This window comes from Wyeomyia smithii, chromosome 1 (genome assembly GCF_029784165.1).
Source record: "Wyeomyia smithii strain HCP4-BCI-WySm-NY-G18 chromosome 1, ASM2978416v1, whole genome shotgun sequence".
Taxonomy (NCBI): Eukaryota; Metazoa; Arthropoda; class Insecta; order Diptera; family Culicidae; genus Wyeomyia; species Wyeomyia smithii.
Genome location: NC_073694.1, coordinates 60,619,171 through 60,638,293, shown reverse-complemented (window position 1 = coordinate 60,638,293; position 19,123 = coordinate 60,619,171). Strand labels below are relative to the sequence as shown.

Genomic DNA, 19,123 nt, shown 5'->3' with positions numbered 1-19,123 from the left:
AAGCTGTATATATTCTTGCACACTCCACAAGCATCATGGGTATGGAGGGGATTTGTGTTAGTATGTTTGTCGCATTCCTTCTCGAAATTTCACCGTATTGTAGTATCGCGATTCTAATTCTATCGATTGCAAGAGAGCGACGACGCGCGCGTTCGTCTATCCAACCGAGGCCCAGAGACGTAACAAATGATATTTTCATTACGTGAACCGAGTGAAGGGTATGTATGTATCGCGGTTCTATCGATGCAAGAGCAAAGTTCTTTCAGAAGCATATAAATGTTCTCTATCTCTAGGTGATTCGGATCAATTGAAGGGGTGATGGTGGTGGTGATGAGGAGCCTGAGAATTAACCCATGCTCAAGTCGTTTGATAATCAAAAATGGCCTGCTTCTAACAAGATTCGAACTCACGATCATTTGCTTATCAAGGTGGACTCTGTAACCTTGTGGCTACCAGTTCCCCCTTCGAAAAAAGAAGTAATATGAACTGAACAGAGAAAGGATCTGGAAGTATTTTTGACAGCTATGAGAACGCCTCCTACTCTATTAATCGCTTCCGAAATGCAATCCTTCCTGAATACACAATAGCTTTGGTCAAACAACTACATGGAATTGATATTGTCTTTTAGCCAAGTCTCCGTCAAGACGATGACTCCGTACTCGCAGTTACCCAAGCAACAATTGAAACATAATAAAAAAAAAATTGTGATCATTTGTTGCACTAATGAAATTCCGAGGTTTTAAGAAACATTTTTTGTTACTACGATGAAATTGTAAAGAAACAAGCAGCAACTAAAGTTGCATCGCTGCTTCAAAAATCTTCGCACCAACAACGTAATTCGTGAGGTTGGATTTGTTGTTGAAACGTGTAAAGGGCATTTGAAAACCTAACCTTCACTGAATAGATCTAGTGGGTGGAGCATATAGGTTGCCAAAGTGATGCTTGCGAGATACAAAAAAACAAACACACAAAAATACTTCTAAAAGTTGCTGTCATGTTCTGAGGCCATGTAACAGCAACTTTTTTTCGATCGTTCGCCTTAGGGCATCTTCAGCGGTGGTCTATTTTTTGAAACAAATTTATACTAGATTTACACCACCGAAACCTGAATAGAATCAGCTAATATTGACCAACTTTTCGTTCTCCGCACCGGTGTTGTATATCTTGTTGTTTTAAACCGCTGACATCTGTCACACTGTCAACAATTCAATACCCCATGTTATCAGTTTATGAGACTTGAATTGAAAAGCACTCAATATTTAACAAACGGAAATTCGATAATTTTTACGCACATTAAACGATTACTTTGGCAAGACACTTTATATCCACAAGACTTTATGGATTTGACGGTTTGACCCGAGCGTTTGAGACATTTCTCAGGATGGATTGTTAGGATCGAAAAATTTCTGCTACAAATAGGGCTTCGGAGGATAGCGAAAAATATTTGATCGCGTAGATGTTCATCTTCCGTTTTCGTCTCATCAATCTTTCAAAATCTTGCAGTTCTTCAAACGTTGATTGGGTTTTGAGGATATTGAAACAAGCTTGGGGTGGCATTGCGCAGCTTGATTCGAACGATTTTCGCTATTTTCGAGTAGATCACCTACTGCCAGTTATGCTTCAAGCTCAAAAGGAGCTGTCATTGTCATTTGTCCTGCGGCTCATCTAACCCGCAAAGTCGAAAAAATACGAAAACGAAACATAACGCCCTCAGCGATCATTTAGTTTTGTTCGAGTTTCTCGAAATGAAATGCGCAATGTCGCCCCAGCATTTTGAACGTTTTCAGTTCAGTGTCTTCGAGAAACATTTTTCTGGCCTTTCAAGGTCTCCTCTAGTCCCACTACAATTAAGGCGATTAACAAATAGCCAACATATTTATCATCCTATTAGCTGATGGTTGCAAACCAACTAGTTGAACCTGCGGTTATGGTCTTCCAGAATTCCCCCTTTTGCTGGTCGGTTTCCTTGAAGCCAAAAACGACAAACCTGTTCTTTTTCTTCTTCAGAAAAACCACAAAAACATATTGTGAATTGTCATGAAAAATCTTTGTTTTGTTTATTTGTCAACACTCGCAAAACGTTTATATGGAAATAGCTAAAAATGAGGTATTCAATTAAAATATGACATTTTACCCACCTATTGGTAGCGTACAAAGGGTTTTAGAACGATCTATTTCTTGTTCCAAAAAGTGACAAAAATAGACCAAAACGTATACCAGTTTCAAATTTTTTCAATTTAGATCTGGTATAAAACAAAATTTACACCACCGGTGCAGCAGTGAATTTGAGTTTGTTCCAAAAAAATAAAACAAAACAACGATTTGGACCACCGCTGAAGATGCCCTTATATTTGTTTTTGAGATGAGATATTTACTGCGTTGTAACTTTTGGGTACTGGGACTAGAAGTCGTCCAAAAAGTGTGAGTCTCTAAAACGAAATGTGATAAATTGCTTTGAATTTCATTATTACGCTGAGGTACTGATGAATTGAAAAAGCAAAATTAAAACTGGTAATGACCATTAGCATGATAAGGGAAGCAATATTCAAAACTGAGCCATGAACTTGCAAGTCTTTCTACAGCAAATGGCGTAAATAGTGCAAACGAGAAAAGTGAATAGAAATTGATAACTGGAGTTGAATCCTCAAATTTCTAGAAATAATCAAAGATAAATCGCTATACAGGCAATCTCTTTCCATTCTATTTGCCGTTTTACAATCTTACCACAACGCCATGAAGTTTCTATTGCGCCCTAGTTGCTGTTACGATACATCTTCGTAGCTGAAATTTTACCATGCAGCATTTACCATGTTGTTATTAAATTCCATGCATTAGTTCATACACATTGCGGTTTCATTCTTGAAACTTGTGTTGAAACAACGAAAATGTTGCAATTGGCTCCACCTCCTGCGCTTTTTTTGTCATTGTATATGAAACTGAGATGTTACTGCAACTTAATTTCGCATAGGATTTTGTTGCTGTGATGCGCAAAGTTCATAATCGAAACAATTTTTGCTGCTTGGGTAGAGAATATAGAATAGAGAACGGAGAATAGATTAAAGAGAGTAAAGAAAAAAATCTCTGAGTTCACAATCCCTCGATATTTCTAGAGTCCATAGTCCAGAATCATAAATTCTAAATCTAAAATCTGCAAACCGACACCAAGATTCCAAGATTCGTAGTAGAGAGAATCCAGGCTATCAGTGGGATATCGAACGTCTTCGGCAGTGCGCGTTCGACACCCTATTTCGATTGAAGAAGCTTAAATCCTTATTTAAAAGTGTAACTAGATTCCAGTGCCCAGTGTCTAAAATTCCAGTGATCTAAGAGTCGAAAAATCTAAAAATCATTATTTTCAAATTCTTAGATTCCAAGAATCAAAATCTATATAAGTTATAGTTCCTACATCGTTAAACGTTACAGTAGATAGTAATGAAGTTGAATTGAGGATTAAATAAAATGATAAAACAAGGACTCTTTAATCGAGAAAAAAATCAGGCATTCACATTCTAGTAATAAAAGAAAACCAATAATCTAATAATTTATCAATGCAAAATGAATATGTCTAATATCCCAGAAATTAGCAGAATCATCTCAAATGACCGGTTGGCGAAAGACTGGACTAAAGGCGCAATATAGTTCCCCCATGCGAACCATAATCCTTCCAGCTACCGAACCCCTACCTCCTCGTTGGTGCCAACCGGGATACGAGTAACTAGTAAGAAGATCGGGTAACCAACCCCGGTGGGACTACCGGTCGTATGTATGCTGACAGGGGAAGCGGGCTTCCTTCCTTGGAAGGAAGTTTCTTGGACAGGTAACGCCACCACAAGCGCCCTAAGTGACGCACTTACAAGCGTTATGTCCAAGTCCTGGTTGTGTTCGGGACTCAAAACAGTAGCACTACGTTGGTCCTCCTGCGAGAAAGTAGGGTTGGTCGTGGGCCTTGCAAGCCCGCACCGTGAAAAACAAAAACAACGAACGCCACAACAGAAAACTCGAACCAGAATAATCGGCAAAGACCCAGGCGACTAAATTTCCCAGGAAGTACCCGTATACTTTCCGAAGAATTGAAAAACCGCAAGTTCAACATCGTAGCGCAGCAGGAGGTATGCTGGAAAGGGACGACGGTGCGTACGTATAGGGATGATCACACCTTCTACCAGAGTTGTGTGACACACATGAGCTGGGCACAGCTTTTATAGTGACCGGTGAGATGCAGAAGCGGGTAATTGAGTGGTGGCCGGTTAACCCTAGAATGTGCAGGTTAAGAATTAAGGGCCGATTCTTTAACATTAGCATTATAAACGTGCAATGTCCTCACCTTGGAAGTACAGATGACGACAAAAACGAATTCTACGCGCAGTTGGAAGGTGAATACGATCGCTGCCCAAAACATGATGTTAAGACTGTAATCGGGGATAACAACGCTCAGGTCGGTCAGGAGGATGAATTTCGGTAATTGGAGGATTCAGCGCACACCGGCTGACAAATGAAAATGGCCTAAGACTAATTGACTTCGCCGCCTCCAAGAACATGGCCATACGTAGCACCTTTCTCCAGCATAGCCTCCAACATCGGTATACCTGGAGATCACCTAACCAAACAGAAACTGAAATCGGCAACGTTTTGATAGATGTCGGCACTTTTCAGACATTATTGACGTCAAAACACATCGGCGCTAACATCGACTCGTACCACTACCTAGTGATGGTAAAGATACGCCAAAAGCTATCCGTTGTGAACAACATACGGTACCGTTGCCCGCCAAGGTATAATCACGCGCGGCTGAAGCAACCCGAAGTCGCCGAAAACTACGGGCTTTCTCTCGAAGCTGCACTGCCAGGAGAGGACGAGCTGGAAAAAGCCCCTCTAGAGGCCTGCTGGAATACCGTCAAGTCAGCCATCAGCAGTGTAGCGGAAAACGTCCTAGGTCGCGAAGTACCGAGTCGACGATATTGGATGAAAAGAACGCAGCGCGGACAGTAATGCTGCGGAGAAACACCCGTCAGAACGTGGAGCGGTACAAACAGAATCGGAGACAGCAAACCCAACTCTTCCAGGATAAAAAGCACCGTCAGGAGGAGGAGGAGTGCGAAAAACTACAACAGCTGTACCGCTTTCATGAAACACGAAAATTCTATCCGAGATTCAACGCATCCCGCAAAGGCTTTGTTCCGTGAGCCGAAATGTTCAAGGATAATGAGGGGAATATCTTGACGGATGATCGTGAGGTGATCGAAAGGAGGAGACAGCACTTCGATGAACATCTAAATGGCGTACAGGCAGGAGACCAGAACAGCGACGCAGGAGACTCTGTCGGTGCAGCAAGCAACGGAGATGTGCCACCCCCATCGATAAGCGAAGTTATTGATGCTATCCAAAGGCTCAAGACAACAAGGCAGCTGGAAAGGACGGTATCGGAGCGGAGCTTCTCCAGATGGGCCCGGGCAAGTTGGCCAGTTGTCTACATCGGCTGATTGCTAAGATTTGAGAAACGGAATGCCTACCGGAGGCGTGGAAGGATGGGGTTATTAGCCTCATCTACAAGAAAGGCGACAAGCTAGATTGTGAAAACTACCGAGCGATCACTATCCCGAATGCCGCCTACAAAGAAATATCCCAAATATTTTTCCAGCGGCTGTCACCACTAACCAACAGATTCATGGGAAGTTTCCAGGACGGTTCATGAAGGGTCGGTCCAAAATGGACAGGATCTCTACTCTGCGGCAGATCCTTCAAAAATGCCGCGAACACAGAGTCGACTTCAAAGCCGCTTATGACACGATTAATCGTGAAGAGCTATGGAGAATTCTCGACGAAAACGGCTTCCCCGGGAAGCTTACCAGACTGATGAAGGCTACGATGGAGAATGTGCAGTGTTGTGTGAGGATTTCGGGTGGTCTATCCGACCCATTCGGATCCCGCAGGGGACTTCGACAAGGTGGTCTTTCCTGCCTGCTGTTCAATATTGCGCTAGAAGGTGTTGTGAGACGAGCGGGAATAGACACACGAGGCACGATTCCCGTTAAATCCGGTCAATTAATCTGCTTTGCGGATGACGAGGACACTGTCGGCAGAACATTTGAGGCGGTGGCGGATCAGAACACCAGAATAAAATGTTAATCAGAGAAGATTGGACTAATGTTAAATTCGCCTAAAACGGAGTACATGCTAACGGGTGGTGCTGAGCGCGACAGGGCAGGCCTAGGTAGTGCTGTGATAATCGACGGTGATGAGTTTCAGGTAGTTGACGAGTTCGTGTACCTTGGCTCAATGGTAACTGAGAACAACAATACCAGCCGTGAGATTAGGAGGCCAAAACATCAGCGGGAGTCGTGCCTACTATGGGATCCACATAAAATTACGGTCGAAACGTCTAAGTTCCCGCGCAAAGTGCACCTTGTACAAAACGCTTATTAGACCGGTTGTTCTCTACGGGCATGCACAATGCTTGAAGAGGACCTGCGAGCGCTCGGAGTTTTCGCACGACGGGTGCTAAGAACCATCTTTGGCGGTGTACAGGAGAACGGAGAATGAACCATTAGCTCGCGCAACTCTACGGTGAACCCAGCATCCAGAAAGTGACCAAACCTGGACGCATACGGACAATTATCTTGCAAAATCAGTTCTCACCACGAATCCGAGACGAAGAGGAGCACAGAGAGCAAGATGGTTATACCAGGTGGAGTATGATCTGGCAAGTACGGAGTGCCCGCGGGGTTGGAGGCGGGCAGCCATGGACCGATCAAGTTGGCGGAATTATGTTGTGCAGGCCATGTCTTAGGACGTACGGCCATTTAAGTAAAGTAAGTAATCTCAAATGACCAGGAAATACGTAAAAAGTTAATCGACCATTTTTGATTTGAATGAAACCTTTGCACACGTAGTCGGCTAAGCAAATTGAGCATTTTTCACAGATAGAGAGATTTTTCAGACCCATGACTTACTTTCTAAAAGGGCGAATGCGTTTTGCTGCAGGTTTTATTCAAAACATTGTAGCTCAGAAATCGTTGATTGTATAGAAAAACTGTCTGAAAATGAGTTGTGAGGAACTATTAATGTCGGGTGAAAAAAATATACACCCAAGTAATGAAAACTCAAGATTTTCAGGATAACAGAATCCTCTTTTAGAAGAATTCAAAAACTCGGAGATCCAAGAGTTGATGAATGTAACAATCTATTAATCCATCACTTGAGGAATCCAAGCGTTCAAGATTCCAAGAATTAAAAATATTGGAATTTAAGAAACACAGAAGCAGAAAAGAAAAGAAGAAGCAGAAAAAATGAAATAAAAATAATGAGAATATTAGATAAGACAGTCTTCCAGCTAATCTTGAAGTACGACGCTGGTTTAACAAGCCAGTTGTCGGGTCTTCGAACCCGACTTAGAAGAGACTCTCAAATAAACAGAACAGCACGAGCTCTATGTCTGGATAAGAAGAAGAAGAATATTGAAATAGCAGCTGAGCAACTAAGTTCTAGCTATCACCTTAACACATTCAAGTATTAATCGCAGTGGTACAATGTTTCCAACAAGGTAACAAGAGTTCTAGCTGTTATCTAAATAAAAATGCAACTTTATTTTGAATAGTTAACTTTAAAAGTCGTTCAACGATAAAAGTGTTTGTATCCACGAATCAAGCCATTTTTCGATTTCTTTATATGAACAGATCTGCTGATCAGCCAGACCTTATGCCAACGAACGAAATAAGTGTTAATCGGTGAGGTTCCCATTTGAGTATTTCTATGTAACGACTTGGGCAGTCAGAGGCCGAGTGTTGTCATGCAATAAAATTTCTTTTTCGTGCCTCCACTCGTAATGTGGCCGTTTTTCTCGTAGTGCTAGGATAGTCAATAGAAGTCGATACCATTCCCCAGCCAAAGTTTCGTTCAGTTTTAACAACTGATAATAAATAAAACCCAGCCTGGTCCCGCGAAATACGCAGCATGGCGCGGACCGTCGTCAACATCAAAATCACTGTCTTTAAAGGGACGTAACCAATCACGGTGCGTTGTTTCAATTAGAGCAACATTGATGCGCTTTAGCCGCCATTTTCTTTGGATGATATGAGAAAAGTAACACTTTCCGCAAATGATGATTATTTAGCGCAAAATCAAAGATTTTCACTTAGCTTAAAGTATAAATCATTAAAATCATAAATGTGTCAAAGCGGTTTGTTGACCATATTTCTCAGTTCGGTTCATCACTTTTTTTATATGTAAAAATCCACTAACGCTTACCACTGGCGCCATTTATTGACAAATAACGAGAACTTAATTGCGAAAATTTTTACAACTCTTTTCTCCTGATCGATGAAACTAGTGTTTCGTTGTCGTAATTGTAGAGCGAAGGAAAAAAACTGTAACTAACAGTCATTTAACAAGCGAACACTGCTCTTAGTTTTACGTACTATTGAGTAAAGGAAAGAGTCACTCTATTCATAATAATTGCTCATAATAATTTAATGTCCCCATAAATGGCAATCTAGTGGTACGAGCAAATTTCATAAATACAGCCACAATTAAAGCAATATACTGTTCGGTTCCGCGTAAACGGCGGAAAAGTACGCAGAACGCGACTACCCTGGTGTCACTTGTCGCTAATTCACAAAATAGCTTTCAACGTAAGTGTGACAATAACTTCAGCGACAGGCTTTATGAATATAAACCCTGTGCCCGGCGTTATACGTATAGGCGTTTTTATGGTCAATACTGGAGTTTATTCAAGTTTCAATCCTTCCTATTTCCATTTCGGTCATAAAACATACGATAGTGAAAATATGATCGTAAATATTAAGCTCACATATATAATGTTATTTTCCCGATTTTATCACACCGAATTAGGGATTCCATTTCGTACACACACCAGTTTGCCGGACGGAAGTGCGTCAACAAATCAGAAACAAAGGCACAGTGTTATCGCCTCAAGCCGTTCTAAATGTTCCGGTACGATTCGCATCTTCGCCGATGTCTTGCACCATTCCAAATCCTAAATCCGATTCAATAAGTAAGAACGACGCTCGTAAAATGAGAGACAAATCGAATCCATCGAGACTCTCCGCCAGTCGGAACGACTTCGAATTTCATATCGTGTGTAATAATCCGCACGATATTCTCTGCTTCGCTCAGATCTCCTTCCGTAGCGTATAGAATCCATTCGAAGATTCGTAGTCTGCATTTTTAAACGTCCGTCACTGTTGACAGCGTGCTGGTGGAAAATTTGAAAGACAGTTTTTTTCACTGTATCTGCCATCCACCATCGTGGTTGGTACTGTCCTGCGGGAGATAGAAGGTGGTTCAGAGTTTGCAGATTTATGGCTCGACTTGGTCGTCTTGGCCACTTTTGCCGCACGCTAGCAAGTGCCCATGAATACGCTATCTGTTTGAGCTAAGGATTATGCAGATTGCAAATGTACCGACGACGGCTTGTTTGGCTTGATTGCTTCGCCATTTTTCATGCGGCAGCACTGAATTCGTCTGCCAGCTTGCGGCTGGCGAAAGGCCAAAGATCTGCCCATCAACCGCACGGACACACTCAACAACTCAGCGAGTTTGCCAATGTGGTCCTCTGCAGGTTGTGAGTTACTTCTGAATCAGCAGAAAACTTAATTCCAACGATTTTCCGTCCTCCCCAGCTCCTGCAACCGTGGTCCCGGATGGTTTCCTCCACCGGAAAAGTTACATTCGGACTTGACGGGTTCCCCGCGAATTCATTAGCAGACAGTTTATCATTTTTCACGATGGTTGGGTGGGACGGAAGTGTAGCGAGCTCGTCCGGCCTCTGGTTGAAGCAGTAAAGATTCATTTCCTGCAATTTTTCATGTCTCATTTGAGCGGAGTAGAGCCCTTACCCGAGGGACGCTCGTTTCGTTATGCTTGAGATGAAAGTTAGTGAAGCGTAGTAAACAATTGCAGATTCTGACTAGTTAGACACTTGAAATGATGTGTTATTTATCAAAAACTGGTTAAATTCACTGCTGTGTAAAGACAACGAATAAAACAATTCATTTATTTTGCGCTACTTCTCATAGTGAGTTATGTTAGTACCAGTGCAAATCAGAGACACTCCAAACCACAACCGGAAAACCAGTTCATGCATATTAATACCTCTGGAGAGGGAATTCTCGTTTCATTTGCACTAATTAAAAGTGAATCTCTCAATCTCTCAAGCTTTCAGGTGGTATTTCTTCTCCGATTTTTCCACACCTTTTTTTTTCTTTCGCACCTTACCACAAACCTCACACTACATCCTTCCATTGGCCAAACGTAGCCTCTGCCCCTAAAGACTAGAAACTATAATTAACACCTTTCCGTATTTTCTGCTCTTTTCCGTTTCTGTTTCCCCCGAAGGGTTTCATCAAAATCTACAAGCAGTTCTTCCCGCAAGGTGATCCGAGCAAGTTTGCCTCGCTGGTGTTTCGGGTATTCGACGAAAACAATGTAAGTATTGATTCTGTCATAGTTTTTAATCAACGGAAGTACTTTTTGTGTAACGAGAAAAAAAAACTAGCAAAATGTTTATACATTATTACTACCAGCGCAGCCAATTTCTTGCATAAATTAAACCCATTTAGCTTACTTTTTGATGTCAAATGAACAATGAACGTGAACGAAACTGCCAGAACTGAACATTGCAGCTGACTCGGCAGTGCAACGTTTTAATTAGGTGCCCTAATTGCTCAATTTGCTCACGGCCAATAAACGGCAAGTCCTTCATGTCCAGTCAGACCATTAGCGGTAATGTAAAGTGTCACACTCACGCTTTCTACAAAGTAAGTGCGAATAGACGCGTGCATTGATGCTTGCACTAATAAGGACTGTTCATTTTATCAAACGGACACTTTGTTTTGGTGATATCTTTATTATTTTTCAAGCAATTTCTAGACGGTTTTTTGCAAAATGAAGGTTTAGTTTTCAACAAAAAGTACAAAATGTAAAACCTAACTAAGTTCATCCAACTATAAAACTGGTGAACTTTTCCTCGAACTCCACTCACAAGCCTCTTTACAGTTTCTGGCTTAACTTTTCGGCTTGCAGATGACCACATTTTCTTGAACTCATCAATTGACTGTGTTTCTCTACCATCCTTTCGAAGATACCGCTTGATAATTACCCAATAGCGTTCAACCGGACGTAGCTCTGGACAATTTGGTGGATTATTCACCTTTTCGACGAATTTAATCGTATATTTCTTCAGCATTTCAAGAGTGGCAGCAGCGTAGTGGGCGGATGCAAGGTCTGGCCAGAACATTGGTGGGGTCTTGTGTTGACGATACACAGCAACAAGACGTTTTTGAATGCACTCCTTCCGGTAATTCTCAGCGCTTATGGTTCCTATTGTGAAATATGGCAAACTTTTTTTCCACAAGAACAAAAAGCTTGCCATACAAGCACTTTCTTACCAAACTTGTCCATTCTAATCGATCGTTTTACATCTGGTACTTCCCTACCTACAATAGAATTGAAAAATTGTGGCCCCGGAAGTGTTGTTGCGTCCAGTTTTCAGTAAGTCTCGTCATCCATTAAAATGCAACAGTTTCATTGCTTTTTCAGTATCCTATCCAACCTCTGACATCGTTCCTTTGCCCGTTCATGCTGTTCCTCGGTCCGTTTCGGTGTCTTCTGTTTTTTGTAGGTTCTGATGTTATTCCTTCGTTTGATATTTTGAACCGTTCCTATACTAACTCTGAGTTTTTAAGCAATTTTTCGCACAGAGTCACATTCATTGGACAGTAAAAGCTTCACACACTTCTGCTCGATTTGTGGAATAGCCGCACCTTTTCTGGTTTTGGATCTTGGCAAATCTTCAAGATAATCGTATTCTCCAAACTTTCTGATGATCTGGTACACAGTAGACTTAGACCTTTTCACAAGTTTTGCAATATTTCTACAGGATAGTCCCTCGGAACAGTACTTTTGAACAATCCAAAAACGAGTATCTTGATCGATTCGTGCCATTTTCCGAAACTTAACCGTTCCGACACCAAAACCAAAACACCGGCACAATGTCAACAAACTCAACTACACGATAAAGGAAGATTCATCAAATTTGGAGTTAATGTTTAGTTTTTATCGTCTATTCAAAATGTCCGTTTTATAAAATGAACATTCCTTAGCTTGGTTAAAGTGACCAAATAGTTAGAGGTCCAACACCCAATTAATTCTGTTATGAAGAGAAAGGGAGGGTCGAAGAATCGTTTAAAAAGCCGACTCAAATTTACATTTTTCTTCCCACAACAATGATTCTATGCATTAAAAGTACTACAAAATTATGCGAAGATTTGTCATCTGCATATTAAAGTATAAAAATTCGTTCACAATTTTATTTTTTGCTGATAAATTTAGATGTGGCATCCCTATTGAGCGTTCGTTTACCCACTAAATGGGTTATTTCCGCACCAGAGATGCCAGAAGTTTTTGAAAAAATGTCTCGAATTTTTGCATCCTTTTGTCCCCTCGCGGAGGCAAAAATGTGCAAAAATCGGCAGACGTTTTGAAAAAGTCTGCGCGAATATAAGGAGACAGACGAAAATCAGCAGATATGGGAAAACTGCAAATATCTACGAATCAATAAAAATCTGCACACGAACTCTGGTTCCTGTTAGAGACGTGAAGAGGCACATTAATGAATAGAATGATACTTGTGAGAGAGGCACGATGTGCAAGTGACAAAAAATGTGACATCCTTTGGTTCAATTTTGTTGAAACTGCAGGACATTTCGAAGGGATGCGGGGCACTTTTGATGAACACGGGATATTTCGAGGGATTTGATTATGTTGCAATCCTCCGGACAATTTTAAATTAGAAACCATTTTTTTAGAAAAAATTATCAATAGGTTTTCAATTCTTGATAAAACAATTCTTCAGAAAACTTTGAAAATTCGAAAATCAATTTTAGGAACTTCGAATTTCATGGGCTTATTTATTTCCCGAAGTAAGTTATTTCCGAAATCTAAAATCTTTTAATCCATTTCAGTTAAAAATGATTAAATTGAAGAATTTCCTATTTAGGGATTTTAGTTTTTTACTTATTTCTACTTTTTGCAATTTTAAAATTTACTTTGTTTTGAAGCGTAGATATTCGGTGTTTTAAAATTTCGAAACTAAGCTGGAGTTTCTGTATTTTGTAACACTGGAAAATTTCTATATGTTGAAATATCTAAATCTCTCTTAATATCTTAATAAGAATAATTACCGAACTGTTTACAGGACACTGTTTAATTAAGCATTACCTAGAATCAGAGTTCGGAAAAAGTGACAGAACTGTGTGAAGGCGAATAATAAGAGCATTCAGAGTACAATATATCCAGCTATTTCATTCTATTCTATCCCTCATACAGCATGCTCTGACAAAAAACTTTCTACCGTGCCGATAACGGTGTGAATCTCTCGTTCGTTCAAATATCAACTACTTTGCGCTTGCTTGACTGAAGTCTCTGTTCAAAATTCTATCAATTCGCTTGATTGATAGTGATTATCCAACTCCTGGTGCTGAAATAACTATTAGCCATTGGTTTCTTGTGGAATGGTTGTATAGTAACACTAATTTAAAGAATCATGCTTCATACTATAGAGCACCCAATGCTTGCTGTAGCCTGACGAAACTAAATAGGCGCTATTGGTTTGATATCATTCATTACTTTCTTGAACGAGTGAATGGCAAAGCATGACAAAAAGTAACACCAGCCGAATCAGTAGAACGTTAAATTTGGTGTAAGGGTAACTAGATTCAATTCAGTATCACTGCAAAGGGTGAGAGTGAGTGTACAGTTAGCTTCATTTCAGGTGTATTCCAAGCATTGAATGTGAGTTTTCGGAGCTCTGCCTAGAACTAATTGGTCAGTCAAATGACAAAATTTGTCGTCGCTGCGGGTTCGAATGAGAAACTGCAGAACATTTGCTTTGCCACTACAGTGCACTGATACAGCGCGGAATAAGAGCCTTTGGAAAAGGAACATTGGAATCTTTCGAGGTCTGGTCTGCAGATGAGGTAATTAATTTCATACGAAATTCATTGCCAAATTGGGAGAAAAGGTGCAACATGACAACGACGATCACTTCCATCAATAGTGATATTTCTGCCACGAGTACCTAGACTAAAGAAGAGGCATACCACAAAAAATCAGAATAATGGTCGCAAAAATTGCAAATCTTACAAAAAAATATTATAAATATTGATTTTTAATTCGATTATAAAAATTAATTCAATTTTAAACTTGACAATATTAAACAAATAGAAATCAAAAATAAAATAAGTTAATTTATTGCAAAACATTGGAAACATTCTGTTTTTGGTAAATCGGAATTTTGATTTCTTTAATCAGTCTTATAATTGCAGATTGTGGCAGTATCAGCTGGCTTTCGGAATTTGCTTTCGGCTCAAACAAATCACTTGCCCGGTTGGTCATGTCTCAACAGCTGCAGTGTGTGTAAGAGTGCCTCTATTCCCCTACTGTCAGGGCCGCTCAAAGGTTACAATCATCAGATTTCAAACAGTAAACTTCCTTTCTCAAGGCAAATAAACAAGTAATCGAAAAGAAAGGAAGTTCATTCCTTTCATGTTTACCTGGCAACATTTAGTACAGCAGTAAATTTTTTTTTTTCTATCATCGTGGGTGTAGCTCAGACATACAGAAAACGAAGCGACGTGAAGAATAATATTACCAAGGAAAACTGACGCGCATCAAAGCACATCCCGAGCTGTTTCGCCGCGTGAACGCGTTCATTCGCTTCCAGTACAACGTCGGCCTCAGATGGTAGAGCGCTTGCTTAGCATGTGAGAAGTACGGGGTTTGATGCCTTCGTAACAATTTGGGATATTTCTTAGCTGAATTGGTTAATAGATATGAAATTTTTCACAACGACGAGAAGGTTCCCGAACACAGACATATAATTTGTACTTCAGCACGGCAAAAAGCGTACGAATTGTCCCTTACTCTGAGTAGTGCAGTATTACTTTGATGTGTTATATTATTCTCGTACAGTATACTCCCAGCGTTTATTTGATGAAGAGTTTCTTGATTAGAGGCGGCTGATAAACGTCCTCCGGCTTGACAGAGGGTTGGTTCAGGACTTACAAGCCAACTGTGAAAATCATTAGTACACGAAACAAACAATGTGAAAACGGAGCGGAACAACCGGCATGGACCAAGTCAACGAAAACCGACTAGCGATCCCTTATCTTTTTGGGAAGTACCCGCATTCTTTTCAACTCGTTGAGGGTCCGCAAGTTCGACATTGTAGCGCTACACGAGGTTAAAAAAGCGAAGCAAAACAAAGCCTTGGTGCTACATTCCGATTCGGAACTCATTATACACAGACTTCGCAGCCAACTGTTAAGTGTACAGGACAATTGTGGGGCTTGTGCTACGATCTTACTGACACTGACAGTCTCTCCCGAGCCGAGACTCGAATCTACGACGACTGGCTTGTTAGGCCAGCATCGTACCTCGAGACTAGCTGGGAGGGATAACTACAGGAGGTATGCCTTTTTATTTCAGGTAGAGACCAACCTTAGGTAGTGTATGATTTGAGCCACTAAAAACCCTCCAGTCTCCAGCCCATAATACTTCCCAGGACGACCGCTGGGTATTACTTCCGAAAGGAGGTATGCTGGATGGGAATATCCATACATATGTACAGAGCTGGTTACTCCATCTAACAACATGCAAAGCCTTGAGGCAGTGTTACCGGATGAGAGAGAGCAGCAGCAAATGACCCGTAAAAACGTGATGCGATATAAACAGAAACGAAGACAGCAGACCCATCTTATCCGGGGAAAAAATCGACGCCTGGAAGAACAGGAGCGTGAGAAACGCATCCCACACAGAGTTTGCGTCGAGATGAAGATGAAAGAATCTCGACAGATGAACATAATGTGATTAACAGGTGGAAACAGCGCTATATATAGCGCAGAGGAAGAGGATCAAGACGGTTGGAGGAACGACTTCGTCAGCACAGCGGATGAGGGTGACATACCCCACGATAAGTGAAGTTAAGGATGCTATCAAACAGGTCAAGAATAACAAATTAGCTGGAAAGTATTGCATTGCATCGGAACCTATCGGACTTCGACCTGTTCATCATTGCACTCGAAGGTTATGAAACGTGCTGCCTTCAACATTCGGGGCACGATCTTCAATTAGTTCAGCCTGTTCATCTGCTAAGCTGACGACGTGGACCTTGTCGGAAGGACGTTCCAGGCGGTTGGTTTTGGAAGAGATTGGATTGAAGATGAATACGCCAAAGACCAGGTATCTGCTGGCTGGGGAACCGAGGCTCGCATAGTCAGTAGCGTAGTGATCGAAGGAGAAAAGTTCGAGGCAGTTGACAAATTTGTGTTTGTTTTTATTTTTTGTTTTAAGGTGGCGGGGAAATCTGCAAACAGAACCTGAGAACAGAACTCAGGGTATGGGGATGAGACTAGGGGAGAGATGCTGGGGTAGTTACACTCCCCCAGGCACCTACTGGTCCCTGTCCCACTAAAACCCCTCCAGTCTCCAGCCCTGGTCTTCCCGGAACGACGGTTAAGTATTACGTCGGGGAGTGGCTTTTGTGCGTGATGCACCCTCTTTACTCTTATAACCTTCTAGCTAACTACCTGGAGACTGGTTATTAGCTACCACTGGCGTGTTGGTGGTTGACCCGCCACACACATTGCAGCTCCAGGACAATCTGAGAGGCGGCCGCACAGAACGCGTTCCAGATGTCCTGGTCGTCGCACATCCTCCGGACTAGATTGTCCGGAGTAATGCCAGGCCCGCTCACAGCCATCATATCGCTCCTCGCTCTGACGAAACGGGGACATACGAAGAAGACATGCTCAGCAGTCTCCTCACCCTCATGGGGTCCTCATGGGGGACCCCGCGTGTCCGAACCTGTGCAGATATTGCCTGAAACAACCATGGCCTGACAGGATTTGTGTCAGGTGGAAGTTCACTTCACCATGTCGTCTCCCTTGTCGACCCAGCCGGATATCTCCGGTATGAGTCGGTGCGTCCATCTGCCCTTTGTGGAGTTGGACCATTCCCGCTGCCAGCGGAATGACCTTCTGGTACCTCGTATGCCCCTTGTGTCACATTGGTCGAAACACTCTCTGTCCTCCTTGATGGCGATGCTGATAGGCATCATGCCGAACAAGACACAGATTGCATCGTATGACACCGTACGATACGCACTCGCAACTCTCAGGCACATGAGCCTGTAGGTACTTTCCAGTTTACCACGGTAACTGTTAGTACCTAGCGCTTTGGACCACACTGGCCCACCATACCTAACTATGGACGAAACCACGCTGGCAAGAAGTCTTCGCTTGCTGCCATAAACCGCTGAGCTATTGGACATCATACGAGATAGTGCTGCAATAGCCGATGAGGCCCTCTTACAGTCGACGTGACTCCCGAACGTGAGCTTGTCGTCCACCATAACCCCCAAGAGTTTCAGGGATCGCATCGAGGTGATGGTGCAGTCTCCGACTCTGACCACCGCCTGTTGCTCCGATTTACGATTGTTCACAACCGTGACCTCCGTCTTATGATCCGCGAGCTCCAGTTTCCTGGAGCGCATCCAGTCCTCGATCTGCGTATATAGTGCGCGGCCGTCAACTCGACCTCCTCGATAGACTCGCCGTAAACCTCCAGCGTTATGTCGTCTGCAAAGCCGACGATCACAACCCCTACAGGGAACTTGAGTTTCTACACTCCGTCATACATGACATTCCACAACACCGGACCCAGGATAGAACCTTGCGGAACTCCTGCGGTGATTGGGATGCACTTCTGACCCTCCTCCGTGTCGTAAACAAGTACTCGATTCTAGAAATAATTTTCCAGAATCTTGTACAGCGACACCGCTACATGGATGCTCCTGAGCGCGAGCGCTATGGAGTTCCAACTGGCACTATTGAACGCATTCTACACGTCGAGCGTGGCGATTGCGCAGTAGCGTATTCCCCTTCTCTTGCGCTGGATTGCTACATCCGCCGTCTTAATGACGGAAGAGATTGCATCCTGCGTGGACCTGCCCTTCCGGAAGCCGAACTGGTTACTTGCCAGACCGTGTACACCCTCCGTGTACCTCACCACTTCGGATCATTCGTAACTTCAAACAACTGCAGCAGAGAAATTTTCTGACGTATCGTAGCTGGAAGTCGTGCCAAGTATGAGCTCCACAAGACGTTGAGGTCGCCTCCGTACAAGATGCACCATGTACAAGACGCTCATACGACCGGTAGTCCTCTATAGGCACGAAACATGGACAAGCTCCAGGATGACTTGCAAGCATTAGCCGTTTTCGAACAAAGTGTGCTTAGGACCTTCGGCGGAAAAAGTGAGGATGGCATATGAGACGAAGAATGAATCACGAGCTGGCGCAACTCTAAGACGAGCCCAGTATTCAGAACGTCACTAAAGCTGAAGGGTACAACGCACGGGACATTTTGTAAGAATGCCGAACAACAATCTCGCAAAATTGGTGTTCGTCTCGAAACCGGCCGGTACAAGAGGTAAAGGCGCGCGACGAGCTAGGTTGGACCAAGTAGAGAAAGATCTCAGAATTGAAGGACTCTCAAGAAACTGGAGACAAGCTGCAATGGACCGATTGCGTTGGCGTAACATTGTGACGCGTTCAAAAGTTCACACCGTTGGACAACGTACTTCTATTTCTCCAATAAAAAATGAACATTGTGATGCAGGTGAAATCCTGGAAGGGATGTTTAACCAGGAAAGAAAGTAAGTGAAGCAAACTGAACTGCGTTGAATTTGTAGAATTGAGAACATTTTTATAAAGCTGAATAAATTTAATTTCAAAAAAATTCAATTAAAACCCTTGCTGGTAAATTTATCAGCGAAAATGAACTCAGGATATATTCTAGGCCTTGGAGCTATCCAGAATCATTCATCTTCCACAACTTTCAGGCACGTTCTTTGGCCTATCTAACAGCGCTGCTTTTAGGCACGGAAATTACCACAACCATCACACATACGGATTTTCCTAGTAGTATCTTAGTAAAAGTTATGTTTTTTGATTATGTGGTTCGAGAGTTCTGGGTTTGCCCTTATTGTTCTAAATATTTAAGGTATTAGCTTCCGATCATAAGGGCCGCTACGACTACAACGATGC

General features: G+C 42.3%; 1 protein-coding gene across 9 annotated transcripts in view; it reads left to right on the top strand.

Annotated features, from left to right (window-relative positions):
* Window positions 1–19,123, top strand: part of LOC129719020 (frequenin-1) — a 354,341-nt gene that overhangs the window by 271,485 nt on the left and 63,733 nt on the right. For all 9 annotated transcript variants that reach the window (XM_055670334.1, XM_055670328.1, XM_055670333.1 and 6 more), the window contains one exon: window positions 10,354–10,443. In XM_055670334.1, coding sequence (XP_055526309.1) covers window positions 10,354–10,443 — 90 coding nt within the window. The remainder of the gene's footprint in view (window positions 1–10,353; window positions 10,444–19,123) is intronic.